At 44.9% G+C, this 19,253-nt stretch overlaps 1 protein-coding gene across 2 annotated transcripts in view; it reads right to left on the bottom strand.

Annotated features, from left to right (window-relative positions):
• The window catches only part of LOC121584858 (tetratricopeptide repeat protein 28-like), a 204,819-nt gene that overhangs the window by 8,147 nt on the left and 177,419 nt on the right, over positions 1-19,253 (bottom strand). For both annotated transcript variants that reach the window (XM_041901032.1, XM_041901033.1), the window contains exons 9-13: positions 13,875-13,984; positions 7,561-7,690; positions 7,179-7,397; positions 5,615-5,774; positions 3,641-3,781 (exon numbers count right to left, since the gene is read on the bottom strand). In XM_041901032.1, the coding sequence (XP_041756966.1) occupies positions 3,641-3,781; positions 5,615-5,774; positions 7,179-7,397; positions 7,561-7,690; positions 13,875-13,984 (760 nt within the window). The remainder of the gene's footprint in view (positions 1-3,640; positions 3,782-5,614; positions 5,775-7,178; positions 7,398-7,560; positions 7,691-13,874; positions 13,985-19,253) is intronic.

The raw sequence follows: 19,253 nt of genomic DNA, 5'->3' as shown, positions 1-19,253 counted from the left end.
AGAGCCAGCCAACCTGCCGCAGAGTGCTGCATCAGAAGTGCCCTCTGGTGAGATGCAGCAGAGTCAGCCACAGCAGCAGTTCTTGTGGGCAATGTATTAATGGCACACTGTACTGCAGCATGTCATGGAGGGAGTGATACTGCACAGCACATTGACTCCTAATGGCCTGTCTCTCTCTTCCTCTTTCTACCCTTCATACTGCTCCCTCAGACCTGGACTAGAGAGTCCACCTCAGATCCAGTTCTAAGTCTCAATGGAAGAATGAATAGTTATATTTTCTGTTCTGAGACAATAATAATCATTTTTGCTTTTGAGATAATATAAATGTCCACTAGATGGCGATGTGGGACTGTAGAACTGTGGAGGGGAGAGTAGCGTGAGAGGGAGAGAGAGAGAGAAAGTGACACCTCTCCTGCGCCTCTCCCCAACTATCCACCCAGTTACCTGACATGAACCTAAAGAAACACTACAACCTCTCCGCTTACGGTGGAGGATATCCAATGATCTACTTAATGTATGTGTGCTATACTGCAAATAATACTGTAGTATGAATGATCATTTTGTTCTGTTCACTATTGAATAGGTGCGCCAGTGTTTTGTGTTGCAGGATCCCCATGCCTGGTTCTGAACTAGACATTAATAAGACACTGCTGCTCAACATTAGCAGTACTGCTGAATACAAATGCTATGTGTGCTGTGTGATGAAGAGAGAGTGATGGCTCCCTGCTTGGGCAGAGGTGCACTGTGTGGCACGCTGAGAGCTGTGGTAATGGCCGCCGTGGACTGATAAGCCTTCCACTTTGTTTACACACAGCCAGGACCAGGCCCAACCGGGCACACTGCTACAGCCAGTCTCTCCCCCCCGACCCCCTCCCTCCATCCTGCCCTTCTGGTACCCCCAAGCAACTGGCTCTCCTCCAGCTCCCTAGCTCTCTCCAGTCTCTTTCTCCCAGGCCCTGGCACAGGCCTCAGAGGGAAAGCCAACAGGCGTTTGTTAGCCTAACAGGAGGAGTGTGAGAGGAAATGAGGGTCGTGTGAAGAAAAGGTACAGAGTGCAGAGGGATAAAAAAGAGAGAAGGGTTGACCAATTTTCTTTAACCAATTCTCAGGAATGGTGAGAATAAAAGGCTAGAAGAAGAAGGCTTGGAGGTTAAGTATCTGTTCCTTGGCTCTTTTATCTGGGTGCAGGTTAAATGGAATGCCTGTCAATGAGAGAGACAGACAGGAAGAGACAGTTGGACAAAGGTGGATATGTCGGCTACCAACTCTTCACTAGGATCCAACTCTCCCAATGGATTCAGTCATCTAATTCTATTGCACCAAACAAGCCGATAGCCACCTAGAGTGGCCACCCTGACGGTCCTGTCTGTGTGTTTATACGTTTATTGAGCTCTTCAATAGAGTTCTCCTTAACCTCTATACAATGTCTACGAACATCTGAGAGAAGAGCTCTGTTAGTCCTTATAAAGCGAGATTACACATGAGGTAATCTCCCATGGACAGATGAACATAACATAACTGGTATCGTAGCATCTGTCAACAGACTGTGGGACGCGACAACTAACAAGGAACTTTTGATCACTGATCATTTGGACAAATTCGCATCTTTTGAATATTGTAAGGGGAGGGGACATTTGGCACATAGACTTGCCCGTAACTTGCAAAGGAAGGGGGGTGGAGCTACCGCCCTATTGCCGCTCCTCGTTCTAGTATCGTTTCTGACCTCAGAACTTAATCAAGCATCTGACTCAATTACGCAAGATTTTAATTCTGGGTTTCCAAGATTACAGATGAGGTGACTTTTAACCTATCAAATTAGCTAGCTCCTTTATAGATTCACTTTAGTAGCTCTCTCTAAAGATAGATGAGGTCAAAGATAATGTTAGACATTTAGACACTTTGCCACAAACTATACAATCTTTCTTTTAACTTGTTCTTCGTTCTATTGTTGATATATAATTTTTTGTAATGTATTTGTTTCTTCTAATAAAATATATTCTCTGAATTAAAAGTAGTTAAGAGAATAATGTTTCTCTCTCACATCAACAATATTCAACTCAGACAGCAAAGGGACTACGGAGAATGTTGATGAGGAATAAAATAAAAGAAAGCCACATATTTTATTTTAATATCAAAACCCCAAAATGTATGGCTTGAAATGACAATGAGCCTTTATTCATTTTCCTCTGCTTTAGTGAGATTGATGAGTGGCTCTTAAGCACAAGGGGCTTTATGATTCAGATAGTTTTTGGGCCCCAAAAGAATGAGCAGATTATTACTGGCAGCCCATTAAAGGGGCTTAATGAGCATGGAGACGCAATTACAGCAGGAATTACCCTCTCATCAAAGAGGAGCTCAACTGGAGACGAGGACAGGGAAATACGACCCAGACACACACACACACGCACGCACACTTAAACACACACACACTTAAACACACAGACACATATTGCCAATCGGTACAGTGTAAACACATGCACTGAATGACAAAGTGATACTAACACAGACACACTCAGTATATATACCATCGTAAAATCACACTCACAGAAATATGTACAACTGGGCTCCAAAAACAGATAGACTCACACTTGCATACAGCACACACATTAACACACACTCTTAATAGTCTAATGGAGGCAGGGAGCTGATAAGGGCTTTTCCAGCTCTGCTCTGCTCAGCCAGTTTAATAAAGAGGATTCTCCTGTCTTATCCAGTGTCCTGTGTGAATTTAAGTATGCTCTCTCTAATTCTCTCGTTCTCTCTTTCTCTCTGAGAACCTGAGCCCTAGGACCATACGTCAGGACTACCGGGCATGATGACACCTTGCTGTCCCCAGTCCGCCTGGCCTTGCTGCTATTCCAGTTTCAACTGTTCTGCCTGCGGTTACGAAACCCCTACCTGTCCCAGACCTGCTGTTTTCAACTCTTAATGATCGGCTATGAAAAGCCAACTGAGAGACCTGAGCCCTAGGACCATACGTCGGGACTACCGGCCGTGGTGACTCCTTGCTGTCCCCAGTCCGCCTGGCCTTGCTGCTATTCCAGTTTCAACTGTTCTGCCTGCGGTTATGGAACCCCTACCTGTCCCAGACCTGCTGTTTTCAACTCTTAATGATCGGCTATGAAAAGCCAACTGAGATTTATTCCTGATTATTATTTGACCATGCTTGTCACTTATGAACATTTTTGAACATCTTGGCATGGTTCTGTTATAATCTTCACCCGGCACAGCCAGAAGAGGACTGGCCACCCCTCATAGCCTGGTTCCTCTCTAGGTTTCTTCCTAGGTTTTCGCCTTTCTAGGGAGTTTTTCCTAGCCACCGTGCTTCTACACCTGCATTACTAGCTGTTTGGGGTTTTAGGCTGGGTTTCTGTACAGCACTTCGAGATATTAGCTGATGTAAGAAGGGCTATATAAAATAAAATTGATTGATTGATTGATTGATTCACATGCCTCTGCGATGGCTAAACAAAGGAGAAAATACTATTTTCACAGAAAGCTAATTTTCAAATGAATTCCGGATCCTCTCTCTCATCAGATAGCTTTCTTATTATGGGAATGTGGGGGAATTGGAGATGAATGATAAAGGCTCTAACTAACTGCTCCTGTAGGCCAGTGTATCACACAGTGTCTGTCTCACCTGTTGAAGAGATTGTTTCTGGACACCATGCGGAGGAAGCCAGTGGGGTCAGTCACAGAGTTGAGTTTGTTGTTGAGCTCCTCAAACTGCTGGTCCAACAGGTCCCCTGCCTCACTCTCTGTCTCACTGCTGGAACAACCCCTGAGGGGGGGAGAGAGAGAGAGAGAGAGAGAGAGAGAGAGAGAGAGAGAGAGAGAGAGAGAGAGAGAGAGAGAGAGAGAGAGAGAGAGAGAGAGAGAGAGAGAGAGAGAGAGAGAGAGAGAGAGAGAGAGAGAGAGAGAGAGAGAGAGAGAGAGAGAGAGAGAGAGAGAGAGAGAGAGAGAGAGAGAGAGAGAGAGAGGAAGGAAGGAAGGGGGGAGGAGAAGGAGTGAGTGAGGGGGAGAGAGAGAGATTATACCGTTAGACATACAGACTGCATGCACACACACTCTTATTCACACACACACACACACACACCCGTCCAACCCAGTTTCCCAGGCATGGTCCAGGAAGGGCCCTAACAGGAAGCAGAGTTAAATCCTCTCTTTCATATGCTGCTAATGGTGATTCAGACAGTGCCCAGCAGGGAGTCTGTTCTGTTCTTCTATCCTCTACCCCCTCTATATCTACACCCCTCCTCTCCCCATACACACCCCTCTATCTATCCATCCCTCCATCCCTGCCCCCTCTTTTACCCCCACATCTCATCCAAACTCCCCTCCATCTTCCTCTGTCAGCTCACTGCTCTCAACGGTACCAAGTTAAACCATGGGAACTGTTGCTCTCATCTAAAATCTCTCCCTCTCTCTTTCTGTCTAATTTTCCTCTCCACTAAGCCTTTCTCTGAGATCCCTTCCCATGAGGTCCCTCTCTGTCCACATCTCTCTAACACACAGCGGCTGCACTCACACGTGTGCTAGTAGGTGGGAGAGGTACATACAGTACTGTACAGTTTAGAAGGTATGGGGAGATGGGAAGTGGGGAAAGAGAGATATTCTATGGTTGACTGGTTTTATTGATGAGGACTGAGGACACACAGTCTTCCCAAATATGGATGCTGCCCTTTTCTGTCTCTCTGTTTCTCTCCTTCCCACTATCTTCCCCTCACACCCCCCTCCCCTTCTTCGTTTCCCTCTCTTTATCCTCTGTGGAGAGTGAATGGGGCGGTAAGGGGTGCCATATTGTGGCCAGCCAGGCGTAGTGGCATGTGTGCTGCCTCCCATTGGAGCGGTAAATGACTCAGTAATGGGGCAGGAGGGCATGGCAGGCTGGTGGGGGTGGAGGTTGGCAGTGGGCACACAGGCTGGGTACTATGGGCTAAATCCTAATTTGAGAAACGTGTGCCCTCATACAAAATGTAGGTTAATGATAGGGACATTTGCTTGGAAGTTCAATGACACAAGTAGTCACCTAAAGTAAACCTGCAGTTTGATTGCTCAATTAATTAATTTGTCATTAACTCTTCCTTTTTTAAAGTCACTTTATATTCTGCATAGTCTGTCTAACAAGTCTCCTCCCACCCGTGCATCTCACTCCATCCATTTCCCCCTGTATCTCACTCCATCCATTTCCCCCTTTATCTCACTCCATCCATTTCCCCCTGTATCTCTGCCTTCCTCCTTTCTTCAGCTCCATCTTCTTCCTCTCCTCAGCCCTCTGTAAGCTGTCTGCTGTATTTCCCTGTCTCCCAGTCCCAGACAGTATTTGTTAAGTGAGTTCAGTGGGCATCCAGAGATCCATTATTCTGTCTCATTGGTTCTCAGTGGGGACAGAGAGCAGTAGCAGGTAGCGAGGTCCTGTCATCACACCACCCACAGGGGCACAATGACTCCCTGAGACAGCATACAGAACAGCACAGTATTCTTCTATGAGCATCAGCCTGTCTCCACCCTATAGAATGGTATATTTATTCTGGGCTCTGAGTGTGTGTGTGTGTGTGTGTGTGTGTGTGTGTGTGTGTGTGTGTGTGTGTGTGTGTGTGTGTTTGTGCGTTACCTGCTGTAGTAGGACTCTACTCCCAGGGCCTCCCGAGCACTGGCAATGTGCTGCTCCAAAGACGAGCCGCTGGCCACACCCCCTCCCCCACCCTCATGGAGGTCTGGCCCGCCCTCTGTCACACCCTCTCCCAAGTACACCTGATGGAACTTCAGGATGCCTGGGGAGAGAGAGAAAGAGAAAAGGAGATTACTGTCAACAAGCTAAACATATTGGTCATATCACAATGTGCAAAGGAATAGCACTACACTACACTATGTCATGATGCACACAGCACTATTGGACTTATTACACTACAATGAAAGTGTAATAAAAACTGTTTAGTAGCCTTCACTTTAAAACAGCCCAACAAACATGTTAACAATAAGAGAGCATATGTAGAGATTTCACACTGAAAACTGTAAGTTACGCTACACCTACGATCTGCACATCTGCAGAGCAAAATGAATAAAACAAATAATGTTCAATAAAATATAAGAGTGGCTGCCTGTGCCATCTGCTCCGTGCCATGGGAGCTGAGATGTTGCGGGAGGGAGGAGGGGAGAGGAGGGGGGTACTACCACAGTAGTGGTGGTAGATACTGAGTGCTGGGGTTGAGTTGGGCTTTGAATGTGTTCAGATCTGTGAGTTGGCAGACAGGCTGCACACCAGTTAAATGATTAGAGGAGTCCCTTTACTGACTAAGGGTTGTTTTACCCAGACCCTGTGCTGTGTGTATGCCAGCTGTATGCCAGTGAATGCCAGGGAGAGACTGGGACAGAGCAGAAGGCTAATTACAGGACTGGTGGCCTCTCTTAGCCTCAGGCAAGAGGCAGCTCTTTCAACCTTTCATTCCCCTCCGCAGTATTACACCCATCTATATGACTACAGGTAGGGGGGTCAGACACACAGCCTTCATTCAGTAGGGCTAAAAGAGAAGCAAGGACTAGCAGTCTCCATGGCAGCAAGAGCTGTCAGTCAGGCCAGAGCAGTAACTGGGCTTCAGAGCCTCCTCTATTCTCTTTGGTGAGAGAGAGAAACAGAGAGAGAGAGAGAGGCTATGAAGTCTCACTACTCAATCCTAAAGACAGCACAAACTAATGCACAACGCTTGTTTGTGTGAGATTGTGTGTGCACGCACAGGAGTATGTGTGTGTGTGTTTTCCTGTTGACTTGTTTGTGAGGATGTTGATTGTGCAAGTGCACTTTGGCTTTGTCACTCTCGGTTACCATGGTTCATTGGCAGGTGCCCTGGGGGGTGAGAGGCCAGGCGGGGTGGCACTGCCAGCAGTGGAGTGGCAGGTGGCGCTGCCGCCTTCTGTTAAAGAGGGCTTTCTTACCCTCGCCCGCCTCTGAACACAAGACATGCCTTCCAGGACTCTCAGCTAAACAAAGCACAATCATGATGAAATTCACTGTTTGAGTGAGTGTGTATGTGTGTGTTTTGTGTCTGTATAATGTGTTGTATAATGTGGCATAATAGATTTGTACAGATTTATAGTCCCTTTACCCTTATAGCTCATTGTATCAGCACACAGAGGAACTGAGTTAGTTGACCTACGCCTCCCTCTCCCCCAGGTCTTACCTGCTCCTGGAGCCAGCAGCCAGCTGTACAGGTACCCAGCAGCCATGGAGAAGTAGAGCACCAGGGCCCTCTGGCTGTTCACCGTGTCCAGGATGTGCTCCACTGTGACTGGGGTGTAGGGGTCTGAGTCCTTCTGGCCTGTCTGCCTCTCCACCAGCAGGTCAGCAAATGCTCGCGTCCGACCCCGCTCTGCCACCGCCAACGCCTCGTCATGGTGGCCTGGCCGGAAGAAGGTCAATGGTCAACATTGGGTTTTTTAAGTTCATTATGGAGTGGTGGATTTTTTTTTACAGAAGACACAAACAAAGATGGAAATAGAGCAGAAGAGCAATCAAAAAGAGAGGTGAGCAATGGACAAAGATAGTGTAAAGTGTGGGAAAACCTAGGCTGACGAGGACCCTCTGGAGTGCCTGATAGGAGGAGGTCTGCAGGTCAAACAGAGACAGTTTGTAGTCGGTGCTGTGCTGGGCCTCGTGACGAATGGTCTCAAACAGTGCAGATGCTCGGTAGAGCTATAGGACAAATAACACAACCACACAGAAAACCATCAGATACATCCATATCCCTGTTCGCTGTAGAGCTCTCAGAGACTTGCAGAAGTAGGATGAAGCCACTAGATGGCAGCAGCCCTCTTCAGTGTAAATTATGTTTGATATCTGCACTGCTACCCCTCTTCCTCTTAACCTGATCAGTCCCAAGCCAAATCAGTCTGGTTTTGTCACTCATTTCAAGTATCTCCTTGGCAAGCCCTCATATTTAGTCTCACATTGAAGTGCTTTACTGTAAAATGAAAAACTATTTGACATAAAAAGTTACATTCATGAGTTTTATTGACTAATGTCACTACAAAAATGAGGTGTGCCAAACAATAACCTGATAAAAAATGAATGTTTAAGAATCCTGTAAGTACAGAAAACTAGTCAGTGACAACTATGTGGAGTTTGTGACAGTAACTATGTGAATGTATTACAGTATTACAGACATTATTTCATGGGCAGAAATTAGTGAAATGTACTCTAATATTCATAAAACATGACCCATTGTCATATATTCATGTCTGTGATCTGTCTGTAAGTGTTATGAAGTCTGTATGAGAGATATAAGACAGCTCAGGTAAACATCAGGAACCATCACAATGCAATATTTCTGTATGATCTCCTTTGAAGTAAACCCCTTGCATTCTAACGAGTCCTGCGGCATGTAAGCGTCGTAAAAGCAAAACAGACAACACGTGTATGTTCGTGAGAGTCTTTCCATGGTGGGGTCATAATAGTCTGTAGCTCAAACCGTTTCGGACTTTAGAGACATTTTGGTGGAAACAACCATTTTGGAATGTCTCCTGGTTTCACAAACGGCACTCTAACTCAGCCTCCGTCCATAGCACAGGCCTGTGGCTGTTATGGGTGGATCTACGACAAATAGACGCGTCTAATGTTTGTAGCAGACTCCTGGAAGTCTGTAGCTGAATCAGGCAACTCAGGTGTTCAGAGCCAGTCCAAATCATGGATCTATGATATTGGGCCTGATGGATACAGCTCCACAGCTATCCTCCCCTCTCATCTCATCTGGTCCAGACAAGAGAGAGGGCACTCAGATGCTAATTCATCGCCTGGGCACACAATGTCTTCTAGGGAAACAGTGTGTCCACAGAAACAAAGCTTTCCCTGCTCCACACATCTTTTCTCTGTTCAGTGTCAGACACTAACATCAGGCTGGAGAGGGAGAAGAAGAGGGAGAGAAAGAGGTGGGAGGGTAGACAGAGTGTGGGCGGAGGCTGAGCTGCCAGGCCAGGCCAGTCAGGAGTGCTGATTCATGGGAGTTGTTATTGGTTCCCTATTCCTCTTCTGTTGGCAGGCCTTCAAGAAGACTGAGAATGTTCCACCTCCACAGCCAGTCTGTATGAGGCCAGAAGTGAGATTGAACTATGCACACCAAACATTCAGATAGCTGCTGCCCTGGGACTGGCACATGGAAGGTGAGTGTGTGTGTGTGTGTGTGTGTGAGTGTGTGTGTGGGGGGGGGGGTTGGTTACAGCGATCCAGGCCACTACAGTATGTCAGACGAGATTGAGAGAGAATGAGAGAGAGAGCAGTGGGAGAGCAGAGTGTGGTTGTGCAACATTAGAGCTGGAAGTCCAGTCTGGGCTGGCTGATTCTGCTGATAGGGCTGCAGGCTGATTGCTGCAAAGCTACTTCAATCTTTTGGGCACACAGACATCCCTTTAAGATTAAAACTAATTTTTCACACCGCCTTCCCCCCTGGCCCAACCTCACCCTTCACAGATTAAAAGAAAACAATCCCAATGTCCTGCCTAGATGCTGTACAGCTAATATCAAAATAGGGGTCTAGGACATTTATATGGGCATTTATGCACCCGATATAACCCATGATTACCATTACTTTTATCTGACACTATGACAGTTGTACATGTAATCCCCATCACGATGCCTGATACGACTCTCATCATGTCTTTTCCCCAGTTCTACGTTCACCCTCTCTGATAGAAGTTATGAGCAGTAAAACTTTAAACCCATTACATTCCACTTAACATTCATCTATTAATCCCATGTCACAATATGAAACCATGTATTCATCACAAATCTGATTGAACTGTGGGCAGGTCAAATCTCTCTCCCACAGAGGACACGGCGGATCAGAGTGAGGGTGTTAAAACACAATTAGGTTTAAACGTGGAGAACGGTGAACATGAGGTCAAATCGTCTCATTCCAACAATACGGATGCTGTATGAATATTAAGTGCAGTAATATTGCATAGTGGGACATAGTTGGCTATGTAAATCAGCCCTGAAGTGGGTCAGGCTATTTACCAAGGTCATATAGCTTTACCACCAGCAGTAAAGCCCTCCCTGCTTCCTCATGAATAATCATCTCATCTATACTCTGAGGACAACTACAGTATGTCCTTTCCTTTCCTTTCCCAACAACAACCCACCCTGAGAGCTACACTGACTGGAGGAAATATCCCAAACATTACTGAATTGCCTGGGAAAGAACTTGGGTGTGAAATGACAAAATAGTGTTGCTTGGGCTAACATGACATTTTAGTCATTTAGCAAACGCTCTTATCCAGAGCGACTTACAGTTAGTGAGTGCATACATTTTCATACTGGCCCCCCGTGGGAAACGAACCCACAACCCTGGCGTTGCAAGGGCCATGCTCTACCAACTGAGCTACAGGGGACTATAACATCTGTTTGACTGTTAAGCCTGAGGGGTATGGGGATAAGGTCATTGTAATAGAGATGTTAGAGAGAGAGAGAGAGAGAGAGCGAGAGAGAGAGAGAACACTGTACATAGCTGATAATACAGTGAGGGAAAAAAGTATTTGATCCCCTGCTGATTTTGTACGTTTGCCCACTGACAAAGACATGATCAGTCTATAATTTTAATGGTAGGTTTATTTGAACAGTGAGAGACTGAATAACAACAAAAAAACCTATAAAAACGCATGTCAAAAATGTTATAAATTGATTTGCATTTTAATGAGGGAAATAAGTATTTGACCCCCTCTCAATTAGAAAGATTTCTGGCTCCCAGGTGTCTTTTATACAGGTAACGAGCTGAGATTAGGAGCACACTCTTAAAGGGAGTGCTCCTAATCTCAGCTTGTTACCTGTATAAAAGACACCTGTCCACAGAAGCAATCAATCAATCAGATTCCAAACTCTCCACAATGGCCAAGACCAGAGAGCTCTCCAAGGATGTCAGGGACAAGATTGTAGACCTACACAAGGCTGGAATGGGCTACAAGACCATCGCCAAGCAGCTTGGTGAGAAGGTGACAACAGTTGGTGCGATTATTCGCAAATGGAAGAAACACAAAATAACTGTCAATCTCCCTCGGCCTGGGGCTCCATAAAAGAAATCACCTCGTGGAGTTGCAATGATCATGAGAACGGTGAGGAATCAGCCCAGAACTACACGGGAGGATCTTGTCAATGATCCCAAGGCAGCTGGGACCATAGTCACCAAGAAAACAATTGGTAACACACTACGCCGTGAAGGACTGAAATCCTGCAGCGCCCTCAAGGTCCCCCTGCTCAAGAAAGCACATATACAGGCCCGTCTGAAGTTTGCCAATGAACATCTGAATGATTCAGAGGAGAACTGGGTGAAAGTGTTGTGGTCAGATGAGACCAAAATCGAGCTCTTTGGCATCAACTAAACTCGCCGTGTTTGGAGGAGGAGGAATGCTGCCTATGACCCCAAGAACACCATCCCCACTGTCAAACATGGAGGTGGAAACATTATGCTTTGGGGGTGTTTTTCTGTTAAGGGGACAGGACAACTTCACCGCATCAAAGGGACGATGGACGGGGCCATGTACCGTCAAATCTTGGGTGAGAACCTCCTTCCCTCAGCCAGGGCATTGTAAATGGGTTGTGGATGGGTATTCCAGCATGACAATGACCCAAAACACACGGCCAAGGCAACAAAGGAGTGGCTCAAGAAGAAGCACATTAAGGTCCTGGAGTGGCCTAGCCAGTCTCCAGACCTTAATCCCATAGAAAATCTGTGGAGGGAGTTGAAGGTTCGAGTTGCCAAACGTCAGCCTCGAAACCTTAATGACTTGGAGAAGATCTGCAAAGAGGAGTGGGACAAAATCCCTCCTGAGATGTGTGCAAACCTGGTGGCCAACTACAAGAAACGTCTGACCTCTGTGATTGCCAACAAGGGTTTTGCCACCAAGTACTAAGTCATGTTTTGCAGAGGGGTCAAATACTTATTTCCCTCATTAAAATGCAAATCAATTTATAACATTTTTGACATGCGTTTTTCTGGATTTTTGTTGTTGTTATTCTGTCTCTCACTGTTCAAATAAACCTACCATTAAAATTATAGACTGATCATGTCTTTGTCAGTGGGCAAACGTACAAAATCAGCAGGGGATCAAATACTTTTTTCCCTCACTGTATAACACTTTAAAATCTTTTTTCAACCTTTTTGAATGCAATATTTACTGTTAAATTCTAAGAGTTTTGTGTTGATGTTGTTTTGTGTCTTCTCACTGTTGTTTATTTCACATGCATTGACAATGTAAACACATTTCCCATGCCAATAAAGCCCCTTTAAATTGAATTGAAAGAGAGAAAGAAAGAGAGAGAGAGATACAGTTGAAGTTGGAATTTTACATACACTTAGTTTGGACTCATTAAAACTAGTTTTTCAACCACTCCACAAACTGCTTGTTAACAAACTATAGTTTTGGCTAGTCGGTTAGGACATCTACTTTGTGCATGACACAAGTAATTTTTCAAACAATTGTTTACAGACAGATTATTTCAATTATAATTCACTGTATCACAATTCAAGTGGGTCAGAAATGTACATACACTAAGTTGACTGTGACTTTGAACAGCTTGGAAAATTCCAGAAAATGATGTAATGGCTTTAGAAGCTTCTGATAGGCTAATTGACATCATTTGAGTCAATTGGAGGTGTACCTGTGGATGTACTTCAAGGCCTACCTTCAAACTCAGTGCCTCTTTGTTTGACATCATGGGAAAATCAAAAGAAATCAGCCAAGACCTCCGAAAAAACTTTGTAGAACTCCACAAGTCTGGTTCATCCTTGGGAGCAATTTCCAAATGCCTGAAGGTACCACGTTCATCTGTACAAACACTAGTACGCAAGTATAAACACCATGGGACCATGCAGCCATCATACCGCTCAGGAAGGAGAGGCGTTCTGTCTCCTAGAGATTAACGTACTTTGGTGCGAAAAGTGCAAATCAATCCCAAAACAACAGCAAAGGACCTTGTGAAAATGCTGGAGGAAACAGGTACAAAAGTATCTATATCCACAGTAAAACGAGTCCTATATCGACATAACCTGAAAGGCTGCTCAGCAAGGAAGAAGCCCATGCTCCAAAACCGCCATAAAAAAGCCAGACTACGGTTTGCAACTGCACATGGGGACAAAGATCGTACTTTTTGGAGAAATGTTCTCTGGTCTGATGAAACAAAAATAGAACTGTTTGGCCATATTGACCATCGTTATGTTTGGAGGAAAAAGGGGGTGGCTCTACTATTATTCTGACATTTCACATTCTTAAAATAAAGTGGTGATCCTAACTGACCTAAAACAGGGAATTTTTACTAGGATTAAATGTCAGGAATTGTGAAAAACTGAGTTTAAATGTATTTGGCTAAGGTGTATATAAACCTCCGACTTCAACTGTACATTGGACTGGGTCAGCTCCCGCTCAGCCCAGTCAAAGCTCTTCTCTGTCCTGGCACCCCAATGGTGGAACGAGCGTCCACCTAACGCTAGGACATCAGAGTGCCTGCCCATCTTCCGAAAACTTCTGAAACCCTACCTCTTCAAAGAGTATCTTAAATAATCCCACAGCACCCCTTCCCCCCCCCCCCAAAAAAAAAAACACCCGTGACTTTTGTGAACTAACAGTCACTATTTACTTTTTCATTACTAGCACTGACTTTGCTGATAGCTACTTTATTGAGGAACATTTTTACCTACTATGACTGAGATATGTGGTTGTCCCACCTAGCTATCTCAAGATGAATGCACTAACTGTAAGTCGCTCTGGATAAGAGGGTGAATAAAATGTAAATACTCCCTTCCCATCCAATGTCTCTCTCTACACACATGCAGATAGGTAACCTGTGTAATGTGTATGTTGTGTTTGAGGAGAGGTTAATGTCAGATGCGTACCTGGTGCTGGGCCTCATCCAGGTTCCCACTGGCCCACAGAGACAGCCCCAGACGATGGCGGATCTTAGCCTCATCCTCACGCCGAGCCAGCTGCTCCGCCAGCCGTAGGCCTGGAGAGAGAGAGATAGAGAGAGAGCGATATCAGAACTAATTTAGAGCTATGGGCAGGCAGGTATCTTTCAGGGTAACAGATGTAAGCGTGGTAGGCTGGGTTTCTGTACAGCACTTCGAGATATTAGCTGATGTAAGAAGGGCTATATAAAATAAAATTGATTGATTGATTGGTACTGATATTCTGACAGTGAACAGCTTCAGTTGTAAAATCCCACTCAGTCTGGGCCTCACACACACAAACACAAACACAAACACACACACACTCCCAAAAACACAGTACGAGGCTGTTAGGGCACTAATCTGGATGCCTAGTAATCAATGGTAAGGATCGAATGGCTGAGCAAACACAAACACATCCTTAATGCTTCTGTATAAAGGAAGTGGGAGGCTAACCAAACACAAGAGGTTTAATAGAGTCTAGAGACAATACTTCTGTAATGTTCGATTACAAATAGAAGGTAGACACTCATACATTAGAGCAAAAAAACAACACATACAGTTGAAGTCAGAAGTTTACATACACTTAGGTTGGAGTCATTAAAACTTGTTTTTCAACCACTCCACAAATTTCTTGTTAACGAACTATAGTTTTGGCAAGTCGGTTAGGACATCTACTTTGTGCATTACACAAGTTATTTTTCCAACAATTGTTTACAGACATATTATTTCACTTATAATTCACTGTATCACAATTCCAGTGTGTCAAAAGTTTACATACACTAAGTTGACTGTGCCTTTAAACAGCTTGGAAAAGTCCAGAAAAGTATGTCATGGCTTTAGAAGCTTCTGATAGCATAATTGACATCATTTGAGTCAATTGGAGGTGTACATGTGGATGTATTTCAAGGCCTACTTTCAAACTCAGTGCCTCTTTGCTTGACATCATGCGAAAATCAAAAGAAATCAGCCAAGACCTCAGAAAAAAATTGTAGACCTCCACAAGTCTGGTTCATCCTTGGGAGCAATTATCCAAACGCCTGAAGGTACCACGTTCATCTGTACAAACAATAGTATGCAAGTATAAACACCATGGGACCACGCAGCCGTCATACCGCTCAGGAAGGAGACGCGTTCTGTCTCCTAGAGATTAACGTACTTTGGTGCGAAAAGTGCAAATCAATCCCAGAACAACAGCAAAGGACCTTGTGAAGATTCTGGAGGAAACAGGTACAAAAGTATCTATATCCACAGTAAAACGAGTCCTATATCGACATAACCTGAAAGGCCGCTCAGCAAGGAAGAAGCCACTGCTCCAAAACCGCCATAAAAAAGCCAGACTACGGTTTGCAACTGCACATGGGGACAAAGATCGTACTTTTTGGAGAAATGTCCTCTGGTCTGATGAAACAAAAATAGAACTGTTTGGCCATAATGACCATTGTTATGTTTGGAGGAAAAAGGGGGTTACTTGCAAGCCGAAGAACACCATCCCAACCGTGAAGCACGGGGGTGGCAGAATCATGCTGTGGGGGTGCTTTGTTGCAGGAGGGACTGGTGCACTTCACAAAATAGATGGCATCATGAGGAAGGAAAATTATGTGGATATATTGAAGCAACATCTCAAGACATCAGTCAGGAAGTTAAAGCTTGGTCACAAATGGGTCTTCCAAATGGACAATGACCCCAAGCATACTTCCAAAGTTGTGGCAAAATGGCTTAAGGACAACAAAGTCAAGGTATTGGAGTGGCCATCACAAAGCCCTGACCTCAATCCTATAGAAAATGTGTGAGCAGAACTGAAAAAGCGTTTCCGAGCAAGGAGGCCTACAAACCTGACTCAGTTACACTAGCTCTGTCAGGAGGAATGGGCCAAAATTCACCAAACGTATTGTGGGAAGCTTGTGGAAGGCTACCGGAAATATTTGACCCAAGTTAAACAATTTAAAGGCAATGCTACCAAATACTAATTGAGTGTATGTAAACTTCTGACCCACTGGGAATGTGATGAAATAAAAAAAAAATGAAATAAATCATTCTCTCTACTATTATTCTGACATTTCACATTCTTAAAATAAAGTGGTGATCCTAACTGACCTAAAACAGGGCATTTTTACTAGGATTAAATGTCAAGAATTGTGAAAAACTGAGTTTAAATGTATTTGGCTAAGGTGTATGTACACTTCCGACTTAAACTGTATCATCCACTCAACCACACACACACTGGAAATACAACACACACAGAGGCTAGATAAATCCTGTGTTGAAACTCATCACACTGGTCCATAAACTTCCTCTGAGATTCAGCCAAAACCCGGGGAGATTTTTGTGTTCAGTTAGCATGGCTTTGTCAGATCACCTGGCGAGAATGCTGTTTGTTTTCCCCTTTCAATCCCTCAAGCGGTGATGCATATGTCACATCTTTGCATGAGTCTTCAGCCTGCCTTTTGACTGCTTGGTTTCACCCAATTACTGTGATGAAACAGACACTCCACGGAGGGAAATGATGAAAAAGGACAGACACTGGGCCACGTCACCTACCAGGTGCTAACAACACAGCACGCAATCTGGGCTTTGAATTGGGCTGCTAATAAGTCTGTGGCTACAAGATTTATATTACGTAGGTATTAGAATATAGTGTGTCTTCTCTATTCCTCTGTGACTAGGGGCAAACAAGTTTTGGTGGAGGGGAGAGAAAATGGACCATGATATCAAGCAGCCCTTGTCTCACTCTCCTTGCATTTTTAGTCATTCCTGGAGAACAGTGTGTCTGAGTCTGACCCAGATAAGAAGAGAACACAGAGCGTGACCAGGAAGGAACACCCGACCTACACTATTCCTATTCCACCAAGCCCAAGGCTGCTCTGCTCTGTGAGTACACCCTCAGAGAGACGGCCGCCTTTGAAGCCTGCAACACTTCCCCCCTCTCCTTATCTATCCTCTTCTCCCTCTCTTCTCTCTTTCTCCCTCTTCCTGCCTCTCTCTCTCACACTCCCTAACTCTCTCCATACGCCCTCTCTTATCTCTCTCTGCCCTCTTTCTCCTTCCTCCAGCTCTCTGCCATTCTTTCAGAACTCTCTAAACCCTCTCCTTCACCCTCTCCCTCCCCTACATAGTCTCTGTCTCTCTGTTTCTCTCTCTCTCTCTCTCTCTCTTTCTCTCTGTCTATCTGTGTGAGTGCCCTCCACTAGTCTCAGTACTACTCAGGTTTCATTAGAGTCTGGAGCTTTAGAGAGAAAACGGATCTAAATGATCCTTTTAATTCCCTGGCACCATCACCATTCACATCTCACTCCATCTCTCTGAGTCCTTCTCCCTCCCTCCCTCTCTCTATCTGAGCTGTTCTATGAAGAAGACTCATGATTAATAAAAAAGCGGCATGTTTTTTTTTATAGTGCGGTTGACACTTGGTGGAATGCTCATACATGAAGATGTATACATCGGCATTGCGTACCCTTGCTATCTCTTCCCACATGCTTCCCTCTCTTCCTCCTTATGTTCTCTTTTCCTCTCTCTTTCTGTGTCAATCCCTTGCCGTCACTGTCACTGTGACCGTCAGTGTGTGTGCCTTCGGTGTGCCATGCAGGCACAGTCACGTAGTGGTGGCTGACATAAGGATGTGGTGGTGGCTCCGTGGCTGGCTGCACCCTGAAGAGCAACTAGAGAACACTTTAAAGGCTGCCTGACAGCTGGTGAAGAGATTCACTACAGCCCCAGGGGCCCATGCACCCTGTGACTGTACACACACACACATGCTTGCTGCAGGGCAATACACACTCTTAAGTCCTGCATAAATATACCCACACACACTGTGGCGCTCACAAACACACACTCACGTACACACCACCGGAGGTTGGTGGCACCTTAATTGGGGAGAACAGGCTTGTGGTAATGACTGGAGTGGAATTGGTGGAATTGTATCAAATACATTAAAGACATGGTTTCCAGGTGTATGATGCCATTCCATTTGCTCCATTACGGCCATTATTATGAGCCGTTTTCCCCTCAGCAGCCTCCTGTCGTACGCATGCATGTGTAAAGACACCTCTCTCTCTCTTTTAATCATTATACAATGCATATATGCAAATATTGCATACACACTTCACACAGCTACACACAGTGTCACAAAGTGTCACCTAATTATAAATTATATATATTTTTAAATAAAATAATACTGCAGGCATTAACACTGCTGTGTCTCTCTCCTTCCTACCGTGAGGCATGTACACACACACACACACACACACACACACACACACACACACACACACACACACACAGTCACAAGCACTCACACAGCCACACGCATCGCTGAGGTCACATGCTGTCACTATAGGCACTCGAGTGGAGCTTCTTTCCTAGGGCTCCTTCCAATCATCTTTTTCAGGAAGCAAAAACAAAAAACAAGCAGTGCGGCATAAAAAATAAAATGTAGGGGGAAAAAAGGAAAACATTGCCAACTTGTAGGTCTAGGTAGGTTGGCCAGAAATAATTGGCTGTCATGGACAAGGAAGGTAATTTTCAAAGCTGGACCAAGGAACAATGCAAGGACAGAGCAGGGGACAGTAAGAGGACAGGGAAGAGATAGAGTGGCCTTCCTTCAATGTTTCCAACAAGCAGAACCTGGAACGATGTCTAGGTCACTACAAGCACTGGTGGCTTAGAGGAGAGGAAAGGCTAGGGAAGGCATTCCTGTTCATGTCTTCCTTAGAGGAGAAATGATGAAACAACCTATAAACCCAGAGAGATCATTTTCCCTGTCTGCAAACAGGCTTTGGGGTGTAATGCCCTGGGTGTGCCGCTGCATAATGCTTGTAAATGGCGCTGGTGGCCACTCTCCTAACAGCTTCCACGGAGCCCTGCACGCTGCTTCTTGTCACGTCATCCCTGTGACAAACACTCTCTGCACTGTTATTGGCATAATGAGTTTTAGACAGCCAGGGTTGCAGCTTTTTATTTCACCATTATCTGTAGAGGACAGTGAAGCGTGAGAGGCAGGAGTCTGTCAGCCACAGTGTGTGAAAAGATCCTTTGGCAGCTCATTTGAAAGTGCCATCTGAGAGAAGGGATATAGAGGTGTGAAGAATAGGAGCCAGTAAACATGCTAAATGCCTCAGCATGCAGCATGGAGATGAGCTCTCACACACAAAATCATACACAAACACACACGCACATACACACAAAACTAAAATACACAATGACAATGACACTCACACAAAAACATCCTCACACAAGCTAATAAAAAACCGACAAATACTCAAAGAAAAACACAAACAGTATAATCATAAAATATAAGCCTATTGATAAAAATTGCAGCTGTTGGAAGAA

This window comes from Coregonus clupeaformis, chromosome 16 (genome assembly GCF_020615455.1).
Source record: "Coregonus clupeaformis isolate EN_2021a chromosome 16, ASM2061545v1, whole genome shotgun sequence".
NCBI lineage: Eukaryota > Metazoa > Chordata > Actinopteri > Salmoniformes > Salmonidae > Coregonus > Coregonus clupeaformis.
The sequence above is the reverse complement of the archived record's forward strand: the minus strand, read 5'-3'. Positions and strand labels throughout refer to the sequence as shown.